Source organism: Petaurus breviceps, unplaced genomic scaffold (genome assembly GCF_028583685.1).
Source record: "Petaurus breviceps papuanus isolate PSGF00001 unplaced genomic scaffold, PetGlider_PUasm1.0 90574, whole genome shotgun sequence".
Taxonomy (NCBI): Eukaryota; Metazoa; Chordata; class Mammalia; order Diprotodontia; family Petauridae; genus Petaurus; species Petaurus breviceps.
In genome coordinates, this window is record NW_027187277.1 from 5,519,887 (window position 1) to 5,545,436 (window position 25,550).

General features: G+C 40.3%; 1 protein-coding gene and 2 pseudogenes across 1 annotated transcript in view; 1 reads left to right on the plus strand and 2 right to left on the minus strand.

Moving 5' to 3' along the window:
* Positions 1-708: 708 nt before the first annotated feature.
* On the minus strand, positions 709-1,713 carry LOC138142412 (cleavage and polyadenylation specificity factor subunit 1 pseudogene; annotated as a pseudogene).
* LOC138142395 (cleavage and polyadenylation specificity factor subunit 1 pseudogene) lies at positions 1,707-4,123 on the minus strand (annotated as a pseudogene).
* Positions 4,124-4,895: 772 nt separating this feature from the next.
* XK (X-linked Kx blood group antigen, Kell and VPS13A binding protein) overlaps positions 4,896-25,550 on the plus strand; it is a 67,080-nt gene continuing 46,425 nt past the window's right edge. Inside the window, exon 1 of the mRNA XM_069063470.1 lies at positions 4,896-5,271. Within this exon, the coding sequence (XP_068919571.1) occupies positions 5,027-5,271 (245 nt within the window). The 5' untranslated portion in view covers positions 4,896-5,026. The remainder of the gene's footprint in view (positions 5,272-25,550) is intronic.

A 25,550-nucleotide genomic window follows, 5' to 3' on the forward strand; every position in this document is an offset into this window, starting at 1 on the left:
AATATACTTCTCTTTCTTCTTTGCAAAGGTGGGAGAGTATGGAAATTGTCCACTGTGTATAACCTCCTAATTGGTTGATACATTGGTTAGTTTTGCTGAACTGTTTTCCCCCCTCTCCTTTTTTTCTTTGTTATTCTGGTGTGTGGAGGGGAAAAGAATATATTGAGAAATGAAGTTGGAATAAAAACAAAGTACCAATAAAAATGTTTTTAAGAATTCAGTAGACAAAAAGGGAAAGGAGATATCGAAAATGTATTGATCAGACACCAATGTGGGAAAACTTAGAAGGCTGGGATGAAGATGGAATTGGGAGGAGGAGTATTCCAATTTATATATGGAGAGCAATTTAAGACTAGAAAGGTAGTTTATTGCTCAATTGTGAGCAACCTTGAATGTTGGGCAGAGGAGTTTGAATACTATTTCATGGAACAGGAAGACACTGAAGATTTCTGAGTGAAAGATCTTTGCCAAGGAAGGGTGACTCTGGAAGATCAATGAATGATGAATTGGATAGGGAATCAGTGAAGATGAAAGACAAAAATTGTCTAAAAGAGATCTGCATGCATATATTCTATACCCTATTTCTTCTTATGTAGGTTTGATTTTTGCCACAAATAGTCTGTAAGTATAAACAAGGTGACTGAAGACATTGATTTTCTTTCCTTTTTTTTTTTTTAAATCCAGAACTGTGTATTTGAGATAGGGCAACTAGAAATGAGCTGTAACATGATCAGTCTCCAACAGATCATCCAAAATAATGTCAGGTGTGGTCTCAGTCTTCTTGGCAAGTTCTCCATTTTCCATGGTGCTAAGGTAGAAATAATGATTAAGGAGTTCCCCATAAAGGACATTGAGTACAGCATTCAGCAAAATGTGATACTCATGCATCATTCAAAACTCATAGGGATTAGGCCAGCATGATGGGGCTGCCTAGGGGTCAGGGCATTTTGCAAGATCAGCAGCTGCTGACACTTCTTCTCCTGCATTGGCAATAGGAGCCCAATACCACCATCTAATGTGGCAAATCATGTGATATGCTTGTTCTCCCAGACAGTAGATTGCTTTCTGGACCCTACAGCCATGCTTGAGCATGGTGTCTTCCAGAATGTGTTCACATGGGTGCCCATGGGGAAATCTGCCTGTCAAAGCAGCTGCATCTCCCCCAAACTCTTCTTGGCTTCAGGCAGATACACGGACACCACAAGATTGTTGTCCTGATTTGGCCCCAGAAAGCCAAGTTGAGCACTGTACACCTTCAGGGGTTTGGCATCCCAGGACAGTAGGCTCAGGGTTTGTTCTCCTCTTGGTCTTGGTAGCAAAGCAGAGAAGTGCTCTTCACGACATCAGCTGGTTGGAGATGAAATTCTTCACACTGATCATCTGGTGAATGTAGCTCAGTGTGTCAATGAAAGTCATACCCATCAGTTCACTGGCCTGAAGGCTCCACAGGAAGATTTTGGGGCCAATGACTGATACCAGGTGGCCACAGCAGTGACTGAGAGCTGTCACTGGGCCCTTTTGCTCTTTCTCATACAGAATTTTGAACTTGTTTTTTGTCAGGGACTTCTGGGCTCTGGAACTACCTCCATCATGTGCACAGTGAAAATCCTGCCTTGGCAAGTGTCCTCCTGCATGAGGAAGGTTCCAGTAACCACTAGCCCTTGAGGTCAGACACAGTCTCCTCACTGCAAAGGGACACTGTCTTCCTACAGGTCATCTTCCCGTTCCTCCAGCTCAATCCTGGCATTGGGGATGGCCTCCTAAGTGACTGGAGAGATAAGGTGGATAGAGAAAGCCTCCTGCAAGGAGGTAGATATATTGTTCATCTCACTCTGTTGTCCCAAATTCCTTCTCTTTGCCTGTCATTCGAGGATGAGAGTGTCCAGGGCATTGGTGTCAGTGGCCACAGCATAGACCTTGGACTCCATGGGTTAGGCAACATAGTAAGCTGAGTATCTCAATGGAATCTGTATTACAGGTCAGGGAGCATCGTATGACAAATAGGTTGGAAGCACACTAATTGGAAGCTCCTCTGTCTGTTAAAGTATAGGAATTCTCTTGGAGAGTTGACATTGTGGAAAGAAGAAAAGGCATTAATGGGGCCATCAGTACCCATGGATTGAGATTGAAGGGCTCTCCAATCAGTCACTAGCAATCAGTGGGATGAAGGACCACAGATAAACACCCCTGAATAGTCACAAAATCTTCAAAGTAGCAGAAACCGGCCACATAGCCCCAAGCACCAACATCTTCTTCAGTCCCAGTTCCTCCTCTGGCTTATTCCTTAATGACCTTGACTTCTCTCTGAAACTGATTGTAGGGAACCTTTTCAAATCATACTTGAGGTTGCTCTGGCTCAACTGGCAATGGCCTCATAGATGAACAGTTCCTGGTCCACATACCAGCAAGTAGAGATGGGTCTGATGGTTGACCAGGACAACCAGTAAAACCTCTTTAATAGGAGAAAGCTTTTTTTGTCTTGTCACTTGTTCCTTCTTGGTGTCACTCTGGATGACTGGCTATACAAAGGAGTTGTCTACTAGTACCCATTGCCCAATAGGGAAAGTCTTTACTTGAAACACCAGGTGCCAGTCTGGGAGCTGATGTATTCCCATGGCCCCACTCTGTCTTATTGGCATGCACCAGTAGGTAAGCTCTGCTCTGTATATGGGAGAGGGTCCCAGTCAGCAGGTAGGATACTGCTCCTTCCAGTCTTTTCTTGGCCAGGGCTGAACAGGAACTGGAGTCTCCATACAACATCTCCTCTTCATCATCCACTATAGGACTAATCTCAGGTCCCAGACCCTCAGCCTCCAGAACTCCCAGCTCACCCCTGGACCCAGTTACTCTGGTCTCAGTGGTGAACATTCCACTGACATCCCAGTACACAAAGGGTGCAATCACTTTTGACTGGTGATGTAAAAGGGACTTGTGAAGAATCAGAGGATGATTCTTACCCCCAAACAAGTCACTTTTCAGAAGGAATATAGTCACATGACCCTCAGCACTCATGATGACCACATAAGGGTCAGTGACAGTATATTGCACAATGGGAGAGCCCAGACCCACAGGAATGAAGTATAACTTGGTCACTCATTCTAGCAAATGAATACTGATGGGTGACACCTGGACAATAGAGCTGTTGTCACCAATGTTACCAGCATAGACAGTGCACAAAACCACTTGTATCCAGCTCCATAATCTCCTGACCTGTCTATAGGATCATGGTAGAATCCTTCCAGCTGAGAGTGAGAAAGCCATACGACTTCCCATCTTCTGTTTCTGGGGAACTCAGCTCCTGTTCTGTCATCTCCCCCTTGGTAGTCACATCCTCTTCTTTGCACAAAGGTTCGATGACTGTCTATGTGCCATAACAGCTGTGCAGCTCAAGGGTTGTCACTAGGTAGGGCTAAATGCTTTTCTAAAACACAGACAACGCTCATTTCAAACGATGAGGAGAGTGGCCTTATGATAGTCACGAAGGAACTGCAGATGAGTGATGCTTAGGAGGTTCTCACCCAAGACCTGAACATCGATAATGTAGCTTGGCAGGGAACTTGACTTTTGCCCTTTACCTACTAGCCCCTCATGCTCCTCTGCCAGGCTTTCCCTTAGGAAAAGCAGCACTACAAGGCACGTTATATAGATCAGCATGACTGGACAGCACCCATCAGGGTCCACTTACACCCAAAGTGTGTGTACATTATGGCGGAAGCCATCCCTCCAGCTCAGGCTCCTCAAAGTAATGTGGTGAGAGGGTCTTTAGGTCCTGGGGTCATACTCTACCACTGACAGTTTGGCATCTTTGAAACTGAGAAATAGGGCATCTCTTTTGGCTCAGGAAAGCTATATACTGGCCACGGACATGGCATTAAAAGAAAAGGAGAAGGCCATCAATTTCAGCTTTTCTTTGTGTAACTTGCCTTCTGTGGTCCATGACTCTTGGCTGAAGTCTCAGCATCATGGCTGAGCTGTTATATACATAAAGCCCGGAGGTCACAGTTACCATAAGCTTGCATTCAACATTGTTGAAGAAATTGCAATACATGAAAAACTCTAGCCCACTCGGGGGTGGGGGTGGGGATGGTGGGGGAGGGCGAGCCTGCTTTTACACAGCATACATGGTGGTGCCAGGCGCAGGGAGCCTCACAGCCTGTGCCGCGCACTGCCTGCACCGCCTCCTCACAGGGCCTCCCTCCCTGAGAGCTTCAGTAATGAACTTTAGGACCCAGAGGATAAACCAATGTATTTGACCGGCGCCAGTGTGACTATCTATTTAAGGACTCTAAAAGTAGGCTGCCTCAGAGACCGTGGAGGGAAATAAAAGTTCACGATCCCTGTGCTTCCTCTTTGCCCAGCTAAATCCTGGAAGGGCTTCTGATGCCTCGAGTTGGAGGTGAGCCCAGAGGGACAAATGTGAACCTTAAAAAAAAACAAAAGGTGAAGCCTGAGGAACACCACCTGGAGGGGGACACCTGAATCCCCGCCCCTTTCATTCTCCCACCCCCTTCCTCTCAAGGCTGCCACCTGTCAGCAGTGCTCAGATCTCCCTCAGTAGCTTAGGTCAGGCTCACAACAAACCGACTGACACTTTCTTGGAGATGAGCCCAACCAGGTCTGAGTAGGGGCCAAGGCCGGCGCGCTGCAGCTGCCCTCTCTCCCCGCCCTCTTCTTCCACCCCAGGGACTGGGCAGCCAAGCTGCGGCAAACAGGCCGGGTGGCCAAGGCCAGGGCTGTCCGGCTCCACCAGGCAGCAGCCGTTCCCACCCGGGCAGCCTTCCCTCTCGGGTTCCGCTTGGGGTGGGGGGCGGGGAGGGGGAGCACCACCAGTGCGGCGGCCGGGCCTGGCAGGGAGCAGGAGCCGGCAGAGAGGAAGCAGCAGCGAAGAAGCGATGGACCTATCGGGCACTTGTCAACCGCCTCTCCCACCCGCTGCTGGCGCTCACAGATAACCAGCGCAGGCTGGCGGGCGGGCCCGGGGGTCCGCAGCCGTGGTGGCCCGGGGACTCCGTGGGAGGGGGTGGAGATGAAATTCCCCGGCTCCGTCCTGGTGTCCGTGTTCCTATTCGTGGCCGAGACCGCGACTGCTCTGTACCTGAGCAGTACCTACAACTCGGCCGGGGACCGCATCTGGCTGTCCCTGACCCTGCTCTTCTCGCTGCTGCCTTGCGTGCTGGTGCAGTTCACGCTCATCTTCATCCACCGAGACCTGAAAAGGGACCGGCCGCTGGTGCTGCTGCTGCACATGCTGCAGCTGGGACCCCTGATCAGGTGGGTGGTAGCCCGGGGCCCGGGGCGCGGGCGGCCAGGGGGGCCGGGGTTTGTTGTGGTTTACTCTGCTCTGCCCCAACTCGGAGCACTGTCGTTTTTTTGTTTTTTTTTAATCCTCTCCTTCCCGCGCTCCTCCCTTCCAGCCATATCTATCACTTCAGGCCGACACAGCGGAGGTGGGCCGACCACAGGGGAGGTGGGCCCCCCCGCGGCCTACTGGAGATGGAGGCCGTCCTCACCGGGGGTGGGAAAGAGAGGGACTGAGCTCCTTAGGTATTACCATTGGCAATAGATGCACGGACTAAAACATAAGGTCATTGGTGGTGAAGAAGATCCCCAACTGTCTGTCAAGCCTCTATTCCCATCTTGCAGGTCAAAGATGTTGTCACCAAGAATGTAGACAGACTGCAGGATTTGAGCTACCAAATAAATAGACTCGATTTTATTCTACGGTAATATTAGTTGTTGTCACGTATATAGACAAACTCTAGGAAAAGGAGTGCCACACCCTTCCCAAGTCTATGTAAATAGAAAACTAAATATACACCAACATTCTTATGTGTTGTGTTTTTTCCCCAATATTCTGCATCTTGAGTTCCCATGCAAAGGAGTATGTATGCAAGTAGTGTGTTGTTGGAATGACTTTACTGTCTTTCTTAGGTTTGTGGGCATGTACAATTGAAGCTCCTGCACCAATAGCCATGAAAAAAGCACCTGCCATTCAGCATTCTTTTGGAACATTTGTTCAGATTATTATCAAAATAGTTCCTTGTTTGTCTATCACTGTCCAAACCAAACATTTAATATTCTGTAAATGAGGGGAAATTTTACTTTAGCTAATTGAAAGACTCAGTGAAAAATAATGTTTATAGATAGCAAAACAAAAAGTGCCCACCTTTGTCATAACCAGGGAAAGTATAAAATGAAACTCAGAATATAACAGATCAAGAACACTTAGCATTGGATGTGTAGATTTAAAAAAAAAATTAACTTACTTCAGTATAATTGGCTTCCTTTATAATCCTACAAATTTCATTTTATGTATTTAACAATATTATTTTGATAAGGAATCCATAGGCTTCACCAGGCTTCCAAAGGGGTCCATAACAAAAAAAAAAGTTTATGAACCTTTGTAATAGACCAATAATTTTAAAGAGAGAAGGGGGAGAGGGACTCTAGGCCAGGGGTGGGAAACCTGTTGCCTGGAGGTCACATGTGGCCCTGTAGGTCCTCAAGTGCAGCTCTTTGAATCCAAACTTCACAGAACAAATCCTCTTAATAAAAGGATTTGTTTTGTAAAACTTGCACTCAGTCAGAAGCCTGCACCCAAGTACCTAGAATGCCACATGTGCCACTGGTTCCCCATTCCTGCTCTAAGCAAACATCTTATCCATCTGTATTTTGTCCAAATCAGCCATCTCCATGGCTTAGTAGAAAGTGTTGCACCAGAGTCTGATGACCTGCTCCTATACTAAATACTATTTACTGCCTGTTTAGCTCTGGTACAGTTTGTGCCTTGGTTTATTTACATAGAAAATGAAAGGGTTGAATTTGATCTTCATCTCTAAGGTCCTACACTAATCCTGAACCAGCAGCAGTCTTACTCATCTAACGTGAAGCCAAGGAACTTGAAGAAAGCAAAAAATAAAAAAAAATAAACAAATTTCTTGGCAACTAAAATAGAATACAAGATTGTAGATTTAAACCTAGAAGAGAAGTTGGAGTTTGTTGAGTCCAAACCTTTTACATTACAGTTGAAGAAATTGAGTCGCAAAGAAGTTAAGTGAACTGACCATGGTCACACAGGTAGCAAGTGACAAGACTAGAAGCCAGAAACTATGACTCTGAACCCGCTGGTCTTTTTCTTGGATCACAGTCCCTCTCAGCTTCTCAGCTGATTTCTTCTTCTTCTCCTCAGCATTTCACTGAAAGGGGAGTGTGATTTGGTACATACTAGGAGACTTTTGCTCTCATTGTACACCTAATTATAACAAATTTGAATCCCAAACTCACAGCATATTAGAAACACCAAATAAAAAGTGGGAAGAGAAAAGCTGCTATGAGTGTGGACTGCTGCAACAACCAATAGACTTCCTGAGAACAGAGTAGGAACTCTGTCAAACAAAATTTAAAAGTCAAACAAAAATTAAAAGAATAGACAAGAACTAATAAAACCAAAAAACAACCAGTGGGTTGAAGCCATTTAGTAGAGAGATATACACCCCTGTGTACCTCAAAAGCAAGTATAATAAACAGCATTCATATATATGCCACAAGGCATCAAGGGAAGCTTAGATTATTTTCAGCATCCCTTGTTTCAGAAGGTAGGGAAGTGTACTATTGATTGGAGTGGTGAGTGACTTGAGGGAGGTATGCTAGTATAGTGGTTCTGAAACTTTGTGCAGTAATAAAATATTATACTTTACGCAGAGTTTTAATGAAGCCCATACAAGATGGGGGAAAAAAAACTTTGAAAATGTCTAATCAATAATATTTGACTACCGGCTGGTACACCCCCCCCACACACACATATACAGGCACAAATACACACATACATGTATATCTTGCAAATACAGAGTGTCTCTAAAACTTTGCCAAGATTTTTGGGACAACTTGTATTGTGTTTTAAAGTAAAACAAAAAAAACCACAACAGCGATTTTTAAAAAAATGTCTTATTTTTCACATCAGTTTTATCCCAAATCTAACAATATTACAAATAGTTTACTTAGACAAAAGGGTGTGTTTATTATCAGTGAGGGTTTTTAAAAGAGAACAATATTAGACATGATATTAGACACGATAGCTTAAAGAGCTTTGAAGTTATTTTCATTTTGCCCTTTATTTATGTGAACCAGGATTTACGAGGAATTTTTTAATGATATTTTTTATTTGAAAATTATAAAATTGTTTTAAAGCTTTATTTTTCAAATCTCTTTTTATTCAATCATTCATTTGTTTATTTTTAACACTTTTTAAAAAAAATTGAGTTCTGACTTCTCTCTTTCCTTCCCACTCTTTTGTCACCCATTGTGAAGGCAAGAAATGTGATATCAATTATACATGTGAAATCATGCAAAACATACTTCCATATTAGCCATGTTGCAAAAAAGCAGGAAAAATAAAGAAAGTTTAAAAAATTATGTTTCAATCTGCCTTCATACTCCATCAGTGCTTTCTCTGGAGGTGGATAGCATTTTTGAACATGTCATATGTAATTGTCTCGCATCATTGTATTGCTCAGAATTCATAGCTGATCATCATTTATTATTGCTGTTACTGTGTATGATATTCTCCTGGTTTTGCTTACTTCCCTTTGCCTTAATTCATGTAAGTGTATCCTGGTATTTCTGAGGCCATCCTGTTCATCCTCATTTTTTTTTTTTTTGGCTTTTTGGAGGGGGGAAGGCAGGGCAATTGGGGTTAAGTGAGTTGCCCAAGGTCACAGGTAAGTGTTAGCTAGTAAGTGTTAAGTGTCTGAGACTGGATTTGAACTCAGGTCCTCCTGACTTTAGGGCACTGTGCCAACTCCCCCTATTCATCATTTTTTATAGCCCCCATCACAGGGGCAACTAGATGGTACAGTGGATAAAATGCCATGCCTGGAGTCAAGAAGACTCATCTTCCTGAGTTCAAATACGGTCTCAGATGCTTACTAGCTGTGTGACCCTGGGCTAGTCACTAAAGTGGGTTGGTCTAGTTCCTCATCTATAAAATGAGCTGGAGAAGGAAACAGCAAACCACTTTGGTATCTTTGCCATGAAAACCTCAAATTGGGTGAGGAAGAGTCAGAAATGACTGAAATGACTGAACAATAACAAAATTCCATCACAATCATATATCACAATTTGTTCAGCCATTCCCCAAATGATGGGCATCCCCCTCAATTTTCAGTTCTTTGATACCACAAAAAAAATGCTGCTATAAATATTTTTGTACATATAGGTCCTTTTCCTTTTGCTTTGATCTCTTTGGGATGTAGACCTAGAAGTGGTATTGCTGGGTCAAAAGGTATGCATCGTTTCATAGCTCTTTGGGCATAGTTCCAAATTATGCTCCAGAATTGTTGGACCAGTTTCCAGCTCCTCCAATAGTGCATTAGCATTCCAACTTTTCCACCTCCACTCCAACATTTGTCATTTTCCTTTTCTGTCATTTTACTCAATCTGATAGATGTGAGGTAGTACCATACAGTCATTCTAGTTTGCATTTCTCTAATCAGTAGTGATTTAAAGTATTTTTATATGAATATAAATAGATTTGATCACTTCATCTTAAAACTTCCTGTTCATATCCTTTGACCATTTATCAGTTGTGGAATGACTCATATTCTTATAAAGTTGATTCAGTCCTTTATATATTAGAGAAATGAAGCTTTTATCAGAGAAACTTGTTAAAAACTTTTTCTACCAGGTTTCTGCTTTCCTTCTAATCTTAGCTGCATTGCTTCTGTTGGTGAAAAACCTATTTAATTTGATGTAATAAAAATTATCCATTTTACATCCTGTAATGCTCTTTATCTCTTGTTTGGTCATAAATTCTTCCCTTAGCCATAGGGCTGACAGGTAAACTATTCCATGCTCCCTAATTTCCTTATGTTAGCACTCTTCATGTCTAAATCATGTACCTCATTTTTTTTTTTTACCATATCTTGGTATATGGTGTTGATCTATACCTAGTTCTGGCAAAGTGCTTTCCAGTTTCCCAGAAATTTTTGTCAGATAGTGATTCTTGTCCTGAAAGTTTGGATTTTGGGGTTTATCAAATACTAGGTTACTATAGTCCTTTACTACTGTATATTGTATACCTAATCTATTCCACTGATCCACTACTCTATTTCTTAGCCAGTGCCAGCTTGTTTTGATGATTATTGCTTTGAAATACAGTTTGATATCTGATACTCATAGGCCACCTTCTCTCACATTTTTTCGTTGATTCACTTGATATTTTTGATTGTTTGTTATTCCAGATTAATTTTGCTATTATTTTTTTAGCCCTATAAAATGATTTTTGGTAGTTTGATTGGTATGGAACTGAATAAGTAAAATAATTCAGGGAGAACTGTCATTTTTATTGTATTGGCTCAGCCTACCCTTGAGCAATTAATATTTCTGTAGTTGTTTAGGTCTCACTTTATCTATGTGAAAAGTGTTTTGTAAATGTGTCTTGTAGTTCTTAGGCTTGTCTTAGCAGGTAAACTCCCAAATATTTTATAGTGTTTGCAGGTTTTTTAAAATGGAATTTCTCTTCCTTCTTTCTCTTTCTGCTCAACTTTGTTGGTAATATATAGAAATGCTGATTATTTTTGTGGATTTATTTTATATCCTGAAGCCTTGTTGAAGTTATTGTTTCAACTAGTTTTTAGTTGATTTTCTAGGATTGTCTAAATATAACATTATATTGTCTACAAAAATTGATATTGTTTCCTCATTGCCTATTCTAATTTCTTCATTTCTTTTTCTTTTCTTATTTCTATACTTAACATTTCTGGCTCAATATTGAATAATAGTGGTAGTAATAATGGGCATCCTTGCTTCACCACTGATCTTATTGGGAAGGTGCAAGGTTAATGGGATATAAGATCTTCCCCATACATGAATAGGCCTATGTGCTCAGCTGTGATACATTATGAATCACATAGAGTCCATTGGGGGAGGAACTTGCTTGAAGAGAAGCTTTCTTAGGGGAGGCTTGCTTGTAGGAAGGCTTTCACACCTTTTGGTACTAAGTTGATTAGACACTGAGTCACGAAGGTCATGATGTCTTCTGACTCTGAGAAGTCAGACTCTAAGTTGGTATTTTACTTTGGGGGTTCACTTATGAGAAGGAACCTTTGATTTCTTGGTCAAGACTCTGAGTAGCCATATGTTCAGACCCACCGACTGCTCAGAGGTAGGCTCTCTGGATCTAGTATGTATGTAAAATGTATAACAATATTGCTTTGATTCAGGTAGTCAAGAGCCCTGTCTGTTGGTCTTTATGCTAATTTCTCTGCTTGTGTTTTCCTTGTATTTTCTCTGCTTATATTTTCTCTAACATTCAGGGTGCTGACCTTTCCCCTGAACTAGTCAATGTAATTAAAAGTAGAATTGTTAACCCCTTTTTGAACAGTATTTCCTAGAGAAGCAGATTAAATAACCTGTGCTACTAGGCCAACCTGGGTATGCTAGGGTGCTTGCTATTACAGAAGGTTTCTATCTTAGCCCCATTACAAATAATGATGGTTGAGGGTTTTAAATAGATAGTACTTATCATTGAAGGAAAGCTCCATTTATTCCTATACTTTCTATTTCTTTTTTTATAGGAATGGGTATTGTATTTTGTCAAAAAGCCTTTTCTGTTCTATTGATAAGATCATGTATTTTTTTTGTTATTTTTGCTGTTGACGTGATCAATTAGTTTTAAAGTTTTCCACTTCCTGCTTAAGGTTGAGTGATGTAATGGCCACAGTGTTGGTCTTAGAGTCAGGAAGAACTATGTTCTATTCATGCTTCTTGACATTTACATGCTTCCTTAGTTTTCCCATCCCTAAATTGGAGTAATACCCAGAATACTCAAGGAAGTGAGACTCAAGGAAGATATCGTATGTAAAGCACTTTGCCAACTGTTAAGTTTCATATAAATGCCAATTATGGTAAATGCTTTTGTAAAGTTGCTGGAATCATAGGACTATTTGAAAAAATGTGTAACATAGTATCCACAGACCATCATCATCACTAGAAATAAACCTGAATTAGAGCTGTCCATCATCATATTTATTTCTTCTGTATTTGGGATTTGGTACTAGCACTAGTTCATGGTCTGGAAATCAATGGTTTCAGTTGTAAGCGTATTAGGAATTATAAATAAAGCTGGTTTAGCAACTCAGCACTTTCAAGTGAAAGATAAGTTGGGACTGCTAGTCTTAGCCCATTGTCTTACTTATTTACAAGCTGGTTTTTTTTATGAGCTGATATTTTTCAATTTAATTTAATAGACATTTATTAAGCATCTACTGAGCAGGATTAGGGAAGTCAAGAATGATAACAACTCAATTTCTGTCCCTAAAGAGCTTAGGGTCTAATAGAGGAATATAACATACATTAGTACATTGTGTGATACAAAATAGAATTTTATAGAGACAAAGCAGAGACCAGAACAAAATACCTTCAGAAAATTTGAAAGAAGAGAGATGTCTGTTAACTGGAGGAACAAGAAGTAGATGGCCCATGAAATGGACCTTGAAGGAAGACACAGATTTCAATAGACAAGAGATAAGGAGGCATCAAATTCCAAGCACTGAGGGAAGCTCTTTGTGAATACATGGATGTAGGAGGGTATAAAATGAGCCTGATGGACTACTGATGGTATAAGTTTACTAGAATGTAGAATGATTAAAGTAGAGTAGCATGAATAATATAACTGAAAAATGTAAATTAAAACCATATGGTGGAGAGCAAAGACTAGAGAGTTTGTATTTTGTCTTCTAGGGATTCCCTGTAGGTATTTGAGCAGAGGAACGATAGGTGAGTGAGAGCTGCGCATTAGGGAAGGGGAAGGAAAGAGCAATCATTCAGCGTCTACTATGGGCCAGGAACTGCGCTAAGTGCTTTTTTTACTTAAATATATCTCATTTGGTCCCCACAATAACAGGTGCTACAATTGCCCACATTTTACAGTTGAGGAAACTGAGGCAAACAGAATTTAGATGACTTTCCCCTCAGACAATTAGTGTCTGAGGCCAGATTTAAACTTAGGTCTTCTGATTCTAGGCCAAGCCACAAGCTAGATGCCTCATTAGGAAGATTCTTTTGGTAATTCTTCAAAAGGTGGAATAACTGGAGACTGGGAAAGTATTTTTAAGTATAAAGTAAATTTAAAGTATTCCAAGATTCAGACAAGATGTAAGCCTGATCTTGGGTAGTGAATTGAATAGAGGAAGGGTCATTGTCATTGTAGAATTGACAGGGAATTTTTGCATTCTTGTTTCTTGAGACTTCAATTTTATAATTATCCTTCATGATTTTTTTTTTCAAAAAATTAAAAGACTGCTGTGCTGTATCTTTGTCATTGCAATGTTTTCTCTTCATGAACCTGTTTGTCCTGCTTCATGGGAATCAAACAGAGTTTGAAAAGTGCTGCTTTAATGCAATAACAAAGTGACATCAGTCTTGGCTGCTTAAGGTCCTTTCATGCTTACTCTGGCTAGGGGAGGGGGTGCTTGGAACTTTTTTCCTTCATATTTCTAGAGTTGTATTTTTGTACATGAAAGTTTAGAAAGATTTATTTGCAAAATATAAAGACCCAGAAAAGCAGTCTATACAGTCAAGATTTCATTGTAATGAACAGTCTGTCCTTCTGAATAAATGGGAATCTTATATAGTTGATGCACCTGGAAAAAGTAATGTATATTCATAGACATATCTTGCAGATATACAATTAATATATAATATTGTACACACTGTATACAAATATATGAATTAGCTCATTCCTGCTTCTGACTGTTTCTATTTTGACTCCACTCATCTGTCCAAACAGGTCAAAATTGTTTCTCCTAAGTGAAATAAGAAATGTTGTAGTATGATATATTTAGTGATTTTGGTATTTTAAGATTATTTTGGAATTTGGCCCTTTTATTTCAAATGGAAAAAAAATAATTTACTATGGTCACAAAACTTGTCAGTTGTTAGGACCTGGACTGTTTCCCATAGGAGCAATCCTATAAAAATTCTATAAAAGGGCTCCAGACCAGTCTACAACTGCTTATCATTTAGGTCACAATGCATCTGAAAAAAAAACATGTCCCAGTACTGCTACAAAATCTAACCATACTGGGTAACACAGTTTTCCTGGGAAAACATGCAGAGTTCTTGAGATACCAGAAATGTCTCTTTCCTAATCCCTGTAGAACCAAGAGGGCTTTCTTCTCCTCGACTTTTTGTAGGGGATAGGTTGAGGAGCAGGAGAGGGGTAAGAAAGAGACACTGGGTAGACAGGCGTAGTCTTCTGCCAGTGGAAATCCACCAAAAAAGCTTCTTCAACCTAGTTGTCTCCCAGTTGTCACTTTTCTTTTCTTCTCTGGGTTCATAACCTTCCCTTTTCTCTTTTTTTAAAAAATTAAATTTTATGTTTCTTTTTAGTTTACAACATTCATTTCCACAAGATTTTGAGTTACAAATTTTCTCCCCATCTTTCCCCTACCCACCACCTCAAAACAGCGATCCCACTGTGTACCTCCTCCCCCAATTTGCTCTCTCCTATATCTTCCCCATACCTCCTGCAACTTTCCAGGAGGGAAAGATGGATCTCTATAACCCAGTGCCTGTATATCTTATTTCCCAGTTGCATGTAAAGAAACTATAATAATAATAATAATAATATTTTTTAAACATTTGATTTTAAAACTTTGAGTTCCAGATTCTTTCCCTTCCTCCCTTGTCACCCACCCTTGCTGGGAAGATAAGCAATTCAGTATAGGTTGTACATGTGTAGCTATGGAAAACATTTCCATAGTGGATATATTGTGAAAGACTGACTGTATTTCCCTCCATCCTATCCCACCCCCCTCCACTTGTTCAACTCTCTACTTTGACTTTGTCCCTTTTCAAAAGTGTGTGCTTCTAACTTCTCTCCCCCCAACCTGCCCTCCCCTCCATCATCCCCCCTCTCATCCCCTTCCCCCCTACTCTCCTGTAGGGTGAGACACCCTATTTACTGTGTATGTCATTCCCTCCCTAAGCCAAATTCAGTGAGAGTAAGGTTGACCCATTCCCTTTTGCCTTTCTATTCTTCCCCTCCATTGTAACAGTTTTCCTTTACCTCTTCTATATGAGATAATTTACCCCATTCTTTCTGTCCCCATCTCCTCTCATTATATTCTTCTCTCACCTCTCAATTTCACCTTTTAAGTATCATTCCTTCCTATTCAATTCGTCCTGTGCCCTCTATGTATACCTGTACACATATGTATCCATACTCCCATATACCCTCCTATATAGACATATATATGTATGTATACATATATACACACATTTATATTCCTTTCAACTATTCTCATACTGAGAAAAGTTTCATAAGTTACAATTATCATTTTCCCATGTAGATGTGTAAATAGTTCCACTTTGATAAGTTCCTTATGATTTCTTTTCCCTGTTTACCTTCTCATGCTTCTCTTGCTTCTTGTATCTGAATGACAAATTTTCTATTCAACTCTGGTTTTTTCATCAAGAATTCTTGAAAGTCTTCTATTCCACTGAATGACCATATTTTCCCCTGAAACATGATAACTCAGTTTTGCTGGGTAGGTAATTCTTGGTTTTAATCCTAGCTCCTTTGACTTCCAGAATATCATATTCCAAGCCCTTCCATTCCTTAATGTAGAAGCTGCTAGATCCTGTGTTATCCTGATTGTGTTTCCACAATATTCAAATTGTTTCTTCCTGGCTGCTTGTAATATTTTCTCCTTGATCAGGGAACTCTGGAACCTGGCTGTAATATTCCCAGGAGTTTCCTTTTTGTGATCTTTTTCAAGAGGTGATCAGTGAATTCTTTCAATTTCTATTTTGCCCTCTGGTTCTAAAACATCAGGGCAATTTTCCTTGAGAATTTTTTTGAAGGATGATTTCTAGGTTCTTTTTCTGATCATGGCTTTCAGGTAGTACTACAATAATTTAAAATTATCTCTCCTGGATCTATTTTCCAGGTCAGTGGTTTTTCCAATGAGATATTTCACATTACCTTCTATATTTTTCATTTGGATCTGTTTAATAGTATCTTGATTTCTCATAAAGTCATTATCTTCCATTTTCTCTAATCTAATTCTGAAGCAATGATTCTCCTCAGTGAGCTTTTGAGATTCTTTTTCTATCTGGCAAATTTGGCTTTTTAAGTCATTCTTCTCTGGCTTTTTGGGCCTCTTTTGCCATTTGAGTTAATCTGTTTTTTAAGGTATTATTTTCTTCAGTCGGGTTGTTGACTCTCTTTTCATCATTTTCTTGCATCATTCTCATTTCTCTTCCCAATTTTTCCTCTACTGCTTTTATTTGATTTTCAAAATCCTTCTTGAGCTCCTCCATGGCCAGTTCATATTTTTCTTGGAAGCTTTTGGTTCAGTAATTCTAACTTTGTTGTCTTCCTCCTGTTCTATGCTTTGATCCTTCTTGTCCCCCAAAAAGGAATATAAGGTTTGACTTCTTTGCTTCCTTTGCTTGCTCATGTTGCCACTCAATTACTTGACTTTTGAGCTCTTTGCCCACATTAGAACTCGGCTTCCAGAGGGGAGCTTTGTCCCAAATTTCTGGGGTTTTTGCAGCTGCTGTAGCTTTAAAAGGGCACCATCTCTACAGTCCCCACAAGCTCTGGCTCACTGGTCACATGCCTCAGGACCATCACCCAAGACCACAATCCAGATCCAGGCAGGTCAAAGCAAGAGTGATTACCCTCTGAATGGTTGGTTGGCCCCTCTACAATCTGCAGGCTGGGAACTCTGAAGCAGGCACATGGAGGCAGCTGCTCAGCTGCTGCAGCTCTTCTGCTTCTCACTCAAGGGGCAGAGGCCAGACTGTGTTCCTTCCATCCTCCCCACCCCAGTTCCAACAGAGTTCTACACTGATCTTTTACTTTGTCGTTGGCATTTATGGGTTGATATTTCTGGACACTGCCACAGCTGCTGGTGATCCACTCTTCTGAAGTCTGCTCCAGCTGCTGCTGGTTCGGGGCCACCCTGGGGCTAAAACCACTGGCTCATGCAGGACTGGGCTCTGTTCACAGTGCACTGTGATTGACCCTTCCTGTGGGCCTTCAGTGGGAAATTTGTTTCTCTCTGTTACTTTGTGGGTTTTATAGCTCTAAAGTTTGTTTAGAGTCATATTTTATAGGTATTAGGTGGTTATCAGGGGAGCTCATGGAGTTTTCCTGCTTCTATGGCACCATCTTGGCTCCATCCCTCCCCCCTTTTCTCATTTTTAAAACACACTGATTTGCACATCCTCTTTGTTCTCTTTGGTTTCACAAGAACAATTCCACATAGGAGCTATATATGTATAGTACATATACATATAAAGTACTGAAGCAGGAAGAAAAACAGACACAGGCTATCCCTCACATTCATTCACAGATTCTGAAGGGAAATGGGGATTCAGAAACATGACAGGGCTTCTGAGGCATTTTGGTGTAGGAAGTAAAGAAGTGGTTTAGGATTTGGGGATACTTTGGCAGGATCACAGTACTTGGAGCTGTTGTTGTTCAGTTGTGACCCTATTTAGAGTTTTCTTGGCAAAGATACTGCACTGGTTTGCCATTTCCTCCTCCCATTCATTTTACAGATGAGGAATCTGAGGCAAACATGTTTAAGTGACTTGCCCAGGGTCACACAGCTAGTGTCTGAGGCTGGATTTGAACTCTGGAATATGAATCTTTCTGATTCTAGGACCATCACTGTGCCACCAGAGATTATCTAGTCTAAATCCTTCATTCTGCAGGTTAAGGTCAGAGAGAGAACATTAGTTGTCCAAGAGTAACACACAGATAGTAACTAGCAGATCTAGGAATTTAATTCAAGAACTCTGATTCCAAACCAGTACTCTCTCTCTTTTTTTTTAAAGCAATTGGGGTTAAGTAACTTGCTCAAGCTCATACGGCCAGTTATTTCTGGGTGTGGTGCTAAGTATCTGAGCACAGATTTGATCCCCAGGTCATCCCGACACTGAAGCCGGTGCTCTTACTCGCTGTGCTACCTGGCCGCCCCTAAAACCCAGTACCCTTATAGATCAGGATCAAAGTAGCACTGAGGCTAGAAAAGCAACAACAGGCAAGAAGGTAAAAGAAAGAGGAAAAAAACACTGTTACTGTTTACTTTCCCACTTCCCTTTTGACTACAAGTCCTGTCTTTTGGATTGCCCCACTCCAAACTGCCCCTTGCTTGAGGTGACAGTGAATTTGAGGGGCAATCTCAAGCAAGAACTTGGCAGAGATTCTGAGGAAGAAAGGACAGAAGGAAGGGAAGAGAGAGAAATCCAAAACTGTGCCACAGAGAAAGGAAAGGGAGCTTCTGTGGCCACCATCTGGTGGTCATTCATATGTAAGATTCATACAGAAGTTGAGTGGGTTGAAGTTGGCAACTGCTTATATATTCCTTTAAATAAAATTCCCATTTTGAAATAATTCTGAAAAATCACCCAGTTAAAAAAGCTCCCTCTAATGTTGTCTAGATGTATATGTGAAAACCACATCACTGATAATTTTTCCCCATTGTATCTATTTACTGGCTGAATAATCATGAGCAAGTCAACCTCTCATTGCCCCAGCTGTCATCTTTAAGATGGACACAATAATTCTTGGACTACTTCATAAGAATCTTACTTTGAAAAACTAAAAGTGAAATATAAAAACAACTGTCCATTGATTTTGTGTAAGGGGACATACAGTTATATCAAGAGTATTTGTAGGAATGCTGGGTTGTCATTTGTTATGAACATTGCTATAGTGAAAATAACACTAAATTTAGAATTAGAAGACCTATTCATGCTCTTCCAGTTACTAGATGTAAGACTATGACCAATTCATGTAAGCTTTTAGTTTCCATTTTTTAAAACTGTAAAATGAGAGTAATATGCACATACCTTACTTTACAGCATCATTGTGAGGAAAGTGCTTTGTGAATCTTAAAATCATATGCCAACGTGAATTATTAAATTTTGTTAGATGTCTCTGTTCTTTATTCTCCATGAATTAGTCAATGAAAAAGCATTTATTAAGTGCTCACTCTGTGTAAAGCATTGTGCTAAGGATATGAATAGAAAAGCAAGATAGTCCCTGCTTCCAAGGAACTCACTTTCTAACAGGGGAGACATCATGTAGTAGGTTTCAGCGACAAGTCAGGTGAAAGGGCTCGATGGTGGCTTTGGCTACAGCAACAAAACTTATGATAAGGCATCATCTTTAACATCATTTCCACTGGCTGATAAAACCACATTCATTTCTGTCACTGAACCATTTGATGATGCCAAGGACTGTGGTGGCAAAAGCTCTATTAGAGGTCTGCTAGGGTGCCATTTGCATAGAAGTTGCTGTGATGATATGGAATAGACATCTTAGACTCATCTTCATGATGCCACAACTGAATGAAAAGTAAAGAATTCAACCAGTCATTTCAGCTTACTTTAGTAATTGGTATGATTAGTTAGGAGTTAGATGCAAGGAGTAAAAACTCCGAAGGGACCTTGGCAGTAGTTCATTTCATACATAAGAATTCGCAGATCAGATTGGAGAAATGATTTGCCAAAGTTCAAATCCTAATCCACTGATTTAAAGTTCACTAGTATTTCCATTCCACCACAGCTGTTCAGCCAAAGATCTGGTTCTGATATGGGAATGGGAATCTGAAGATCTTCCCTGCCCCTAGGCCCTTTATAGGCTTAGGTGACTCTGAGAACCTTCCCTGATTTGAGAATATGCTCTGCCCGCTAATGGGCTCAATGTGATCACATGGAGCCTGTAGAGGGAGGCTTGTTCTTCAGGAACACCCGCACCTTGTAACTTTGGGCAGTGGGTCACAAGGGTTGTGAGGGTCTCTGACCCAAGAGAAATCTATATATACCCTGCAGTGAGGTTTTGCTGTGGGGCTCACTGTAGGAAGAGCTGTGTAATGTAGCCAGATGAGACTCTGGGCAGCCACGTGCCATCGACCCGTTTTGTCAAGTCTTCTCCACATCCACTCTCAGACCAATTACCGGCTTTGAATACCCAGATGTTGGTGATTCCCTTCTGGTAACTGACTAGGTATGGATGTAATGGTCAGACAGTGGGAAGCCCTGTCTGCTGATTTGTTTCTCTGCTTGTAACTTCTGTTTGTATTCTGTATATGTTTGATTAAAGTAAGATTGTTAACCCATTTTGAGTTGCTTTCCTTTAGAAAAGCAGACCTAAGAACCTGTGTTGGCAGCTACCCTGGGTATGCTAAGGTGCTTAATGCTACAAGTGCTTGATCTTAAAAGGTATCCATTTAGCTTAGTACAATTCTTTTTTTTTTTTTTAAAGCAATCAGGGTTAAGTAACTTACTCAAGCTTATACGGCCAGTTATTTCTGGGTGTGGTGCCGAATATCGGAGCCCAGATTTGATCCCCAGGTCATCCAGACACTGGAGCCGGTGCTCTCACTCACTGAGCCACCTGGCCGCCCCAGCTTAGTACAATTCTTGCACACAGTAGTAAGTCAAGATAGCCTCTGCTTGTTTAAAAGAGGTCATTATTGAGCAATCTTAAAAAAAAAAAACCACTGTCAATAACATGATATTAATGAGAAGTCAAATGATTTTGTGAGTTTTTTTTTAATTACTTTTTGAGATAGCAGTACACCTGGAGTCAGGAAGACCTGAGTTCAAATCCAGCTTCATTCCCTAAATGTGTGACCTTGGGCAAGCCAATTAGCATAATGTCTGGCACATAGGAGGTGCTTAATAACTGTTCATTGATTGATTGACTTAATGTTGGTCTCAGTTTCTGAAAAATGGAGATAATAATAACACCTATCTCTGAGGGTTGTTGTGAAGATGAGTATTTGTAAATCACTTTACAAAATGTAACAAGTAGTATAAATATCGGTTATTGTTACTGTTATTATTATATATCACCTCCAGCTGCAAGGTACTAACCATTCTATAGCCTTCACCAATCAGTAAGTCCTGAACAATTTGGTTCAATTTAGCAAATGTATAGTAGTTAATTGTTTAATGTATGGTGGGAAGCATTAGGAGTAGGGGCTAGAGCTTTGATTTTCTTTCTATATTGTACTGTATTTTTATTCATTTTTTTTAATGTTTCCCAATTAAATTTTAATCTTGTATGTCAGCAAGGAATTTTGTGGTCTGTGAGTTTAATGCATCTGGGCTAGAGCATTGAGAGGTTATGTGACTGTAGCAGCAAGCACCCCAAGCGTCCTCAGGGTCGCTGCCACCACAGGTTCTTGGATCTGCTTTGATAAAGGAAAGCAACTCAAAATGGGTTAACAAGCTTACTTTAATCAGTCAGACATATATCGTTTACCTTGTTCAGGGGAAAAAGGTCAGCACCCCGAACTTCAAAGTATACAGGCAGAATTATCAAGACAGAAACAGATCAAGTAGACAGCTTTCCAAACTGTCCAGCCATTACATCCATACCCAATCAACATCTGGGTTTCAACATCTGGGTTTTTTCAAAGCCGGGGGGGCTCTGGACAACGGCTTCCCAGAATCCAGATCAAATCACAGAACACTTCTCAAAGTGAGCCCCCAAAACAAAGCCTCACATCAGGGCTTATATAGCCTTCTCCTGGCTCAGAGAATGTAACAACCTTATTGACTCACTGGCCAATCAAGAAGTATCTACTGAAAAACAAGCCTCCCACCCCAGGCTCCCGGTGCACTTTAGCCCAGGGGCAGGGAAGATATTTAAAATTTACATTCCCATTATAGTGACTTACCTAGAGTCAAACAGAATGGGTCAGAGATGGGACTTGAACCCAGGTATTCCTGGTTCTGTGACTAGCTCTCTATTCCCTGTACCACACTGCCCGATGTTAGGGATAAAAAGATGAAAAATAACATAATCTTGCCTTTAAACAACTGATAAGAGGGAGATGACATATATGAATAAGTATGATACAAGATAAAATTCAATAACACCAAAGAATATATATAGCAAAGCACTGTAGGGAATTTTAAGGAGGGGAAGATTTATAATCTGAATTATTTCTTTAGATATAGGAATGGTTTTGCATTTAATTGGTTTCCTTTCCCCAAGTTTCTACTTAATTCTATAGAATACTCTCTGAATAATTTTCCTTAGACCCCTTAACTTGAACTTTTGACCACAGGTATAGGAATAATGAATTCAAATCCAGCCTCAGACATTTTGACAAAACAAAAACCTCTATTTGATTCAGTTTCCTCAACTCTAAAGTGGGGACAATAGTGGCACCCACCTCATATGATTGTGAGGAAGAAATGAGATTATATTTGCAAAGTGTATAGCTCAGTGCTTGGCACATAGGCACCATATAAATGCTAGTTGTTATCATTATTATTTTATTATTATCTCTAAAATCTCTGCATATACTTTGCATATACCTATATGTGTACAAAACCAATTCCCACTAAAATGTAAGTTCCCTGCTACTAGGACTTCTAAGTTTTGTCTTTGTATCTTCACTAGTGCAGTGAAGATGTGGGTTACTGTTGAGTTGTTTCAGTAGTGTCTGAGTCCTTGTCCCCATTTGGGGTTTTCTTGGCAAAGATGTTGGAGTGGTTTGCCATTTCCTTCTCCAGCCCATTTAACAGATAAGGAAACTGAGGCAAACAGGGTGAAGTGACTTGCCCAGGGTCACACAGCTTCCTAGTGTCTGAGGCTGGATTTAAACTCAGGTCTTCCTGACTCCAGGCCTAGATCTCCATCTGCTGTACCACCCAGCTGCCTGGCATGCTCACTGATTGAGGTAGTCGAGGTCTGGCCTCACTTCTGGTCCTCCCAAGCAACACCCCCCTCTTCCATCTTCATGCCTCTACGGTTTCCCATGGCTTGTAATACATTCTTTACTCACTCTGCTTCTTAGAGTCTCTTGTTTCCAGCAAAGCTCAGCTCAAACATCCCTGCTTCTGGTAAACCTATTAAATATTATATACATGTGAGTTATTATTTTTTGTTACTTCTAACTCCTGGCTCCTCACTGGATCTTTTTTTTGTCTCTGTCTCTTTTTTTGTGTGTGTGTCTCTTTGTTTACAACTCTGTGTCACTTCCGATTTTCAGTTTCGTCACTTTTCGACTCTTTGTGACCCCATTTGGAGTTTTCTTGGCAAAGCTACTGGAGTGATTTGCCATTTCCTTCTCCAGCTCATTTTACAAATGAGGAAATTGAGGAAAACAGGGTTAAGTGACTTGCCAGGGTCATGAAGTTAGTAAGTATGTGAGGCCAAATTTGAACTCAGGTCTTTTTCACTCCAGGCCCAGAGCTCTATCCACTAAAATGTTGGAAAGTGAGAGTGAAGTATGGGTCATTTTGGGATCAGTGCATTCTTTTTCCACAAACAAATGTAGTCAGTAGGTCAATAGCGTTTATTAAGTCCCTACTCTTGGGGAGCTCACAGTCTAATGAGAGGGAACAACATGGAAACAACAATGTACAAACAAGATAAGAGGATAAACTAGAAATGATCAAAAGAGGGAAGGTACTAGCATTGTACAAGTCCATGTGATACCTCCAGGCCTTCTAGATTTCTGTAGAACTGAGGCCAGGGATCTGCTGCAATAGACCTGAAACCTTGGGTCCATTCCAGGGCACTCAGGACTCACTTCTGAGGTTTTTGACACAATATTTAGCAGCTCAGATTTAAATTTATTGACCTCTTGTTTTACTTCTGGTGATAAGGCTTAGCCATATAGCATTCTCCACATTTAATGTGATTGCTTGAAGAAGCAGGGACACCAAGCTGTTGTTATAGGAATGAAGAATTTCTGGTCCTGAGTGGTGCCACGTGTCCCCTTAACTCCAAACTATATCAAAACAGGAAAACCTTTCTTGTAAAACTGTGTTAGGAAAAAAAGAAATCAATCCAGAGGTTTCGGTCCTGGATAAGGAAGACCCCACCCTCTTCACTGTTGTTTCCTGTGCACTGCTTAAAACGGTACGAGAACTCAAGGGTAGATGCAATGGCTTTAAAACCCTAACGTGGCCTAAGAAATAATTCATGAAGCCGTATCAATATGTATACAATTCATCAGTCACTTAAGGTAAAAACTGAACTTCTAGAAATTATGTAAGGTATTTCTATAGAAGTGTCCCATACAATGCTTTAAAATGTTTCCTTCAAAGAGTCATGTGACAGGAATCTTCATAAACACTCCTGCCCTATGTTCACTTGCTCACTAATGCATTATGGATCAGTCCAGAGCCATATTTTTTTTTTTCTGGCAGAGCATTGCATTTATTCCCTATTAAGTTATCTTCCTATCATTGCATTAAAGGATTATTCAGTGATAATGAAGTCATGATTCTGCTTCCCAAAGTAATTGTTTGATGCTTAGGAAGTAATATGGTATATAAATGAAAACATGAATTAATTATACCTAGAAATGCTGGAGTTCATATCTACCTGTCTTTGGGACCAAAGTAAACAAGTTATTTTGAGTTCTTTTCCATAGGAAAATTCATCAAACACTTGCCAACACCATGTCTTCCTGAAATCTTCTAAATTAGATTATAAAATCATTTTAATTAAGAATTTTTAATGTAAAATGGGACTAATTTTTACTGGGATTAAGTTACGAGAGAGCACTTAGGTGGTTCAATGGTTAGAATACCAGGTCTGAAGTTAAGAAGGTCTGAGTTCAAATTCGACCTCAGTTGTGTGACCCTGGGCAATCCACTTAACCCCTATTTGCCTCAGTTCATCATGTGTCAAATGGGGACAGACTAGAGAAGAAAATGGTTAACCACTCCAGTATCTTTGCCAAGAAAACCCCATGGACAAAGTCTATGGAGTCACACAGCTATTTAAATGTGAATTATCACTAGCACAAAAAATTTATCCATGTCCTTCATGTGCCTTTGTTCTATGTGTCAAATGAAACTTGCTGATAGCACCTACTTTCAGGAAACCCTGGGGTATAGATATATAGAGATATGTAGATAGATACACATATATACATTCATATACACGCATACATATGTGTTTATGTATATATGTATGCATGCATGTATATATCTCTGTGTATGTGGTATATATGCATATGTAGTGCGTATATGTGTACACTTACATATACATCCACATATTTATACACAGTTTATAAATATGTGTACATTCACATATATGCACATATATTATCTATACATGCATACACATAGGACAATGTTGTGGCAAATGAAGAGAATCAAGCTACTTATCTTGGTGTTTCGATGATTTTTGTTAAATACCAAATATTGGGGATATTAGGACTTTTTGAACATTATAGTACTACATTTAATTATTTCTGAATCAACTTTTCTACTTTAAAAATAGTATAATATGGTCTTTGATGATTATTGCTTTGTAGTATAGTTTGAAATCTGATAGTGATAAACCCCTTTCCCTTTTTTTCCCCACGATTTATCCTGAGATTCTTGAACTTTTGTTCCTCAATGAATTTATTTTTCCTAATTTTACAATGCAATCCTTTAGGAAGTTGATTGGTATGGAACTAAGTTTACATCTATCCATCTATCCATCCATCCATCCATCCATCCATCTATCTATCTATCTATCTATCTATCTATCTATCTATCTATCTATC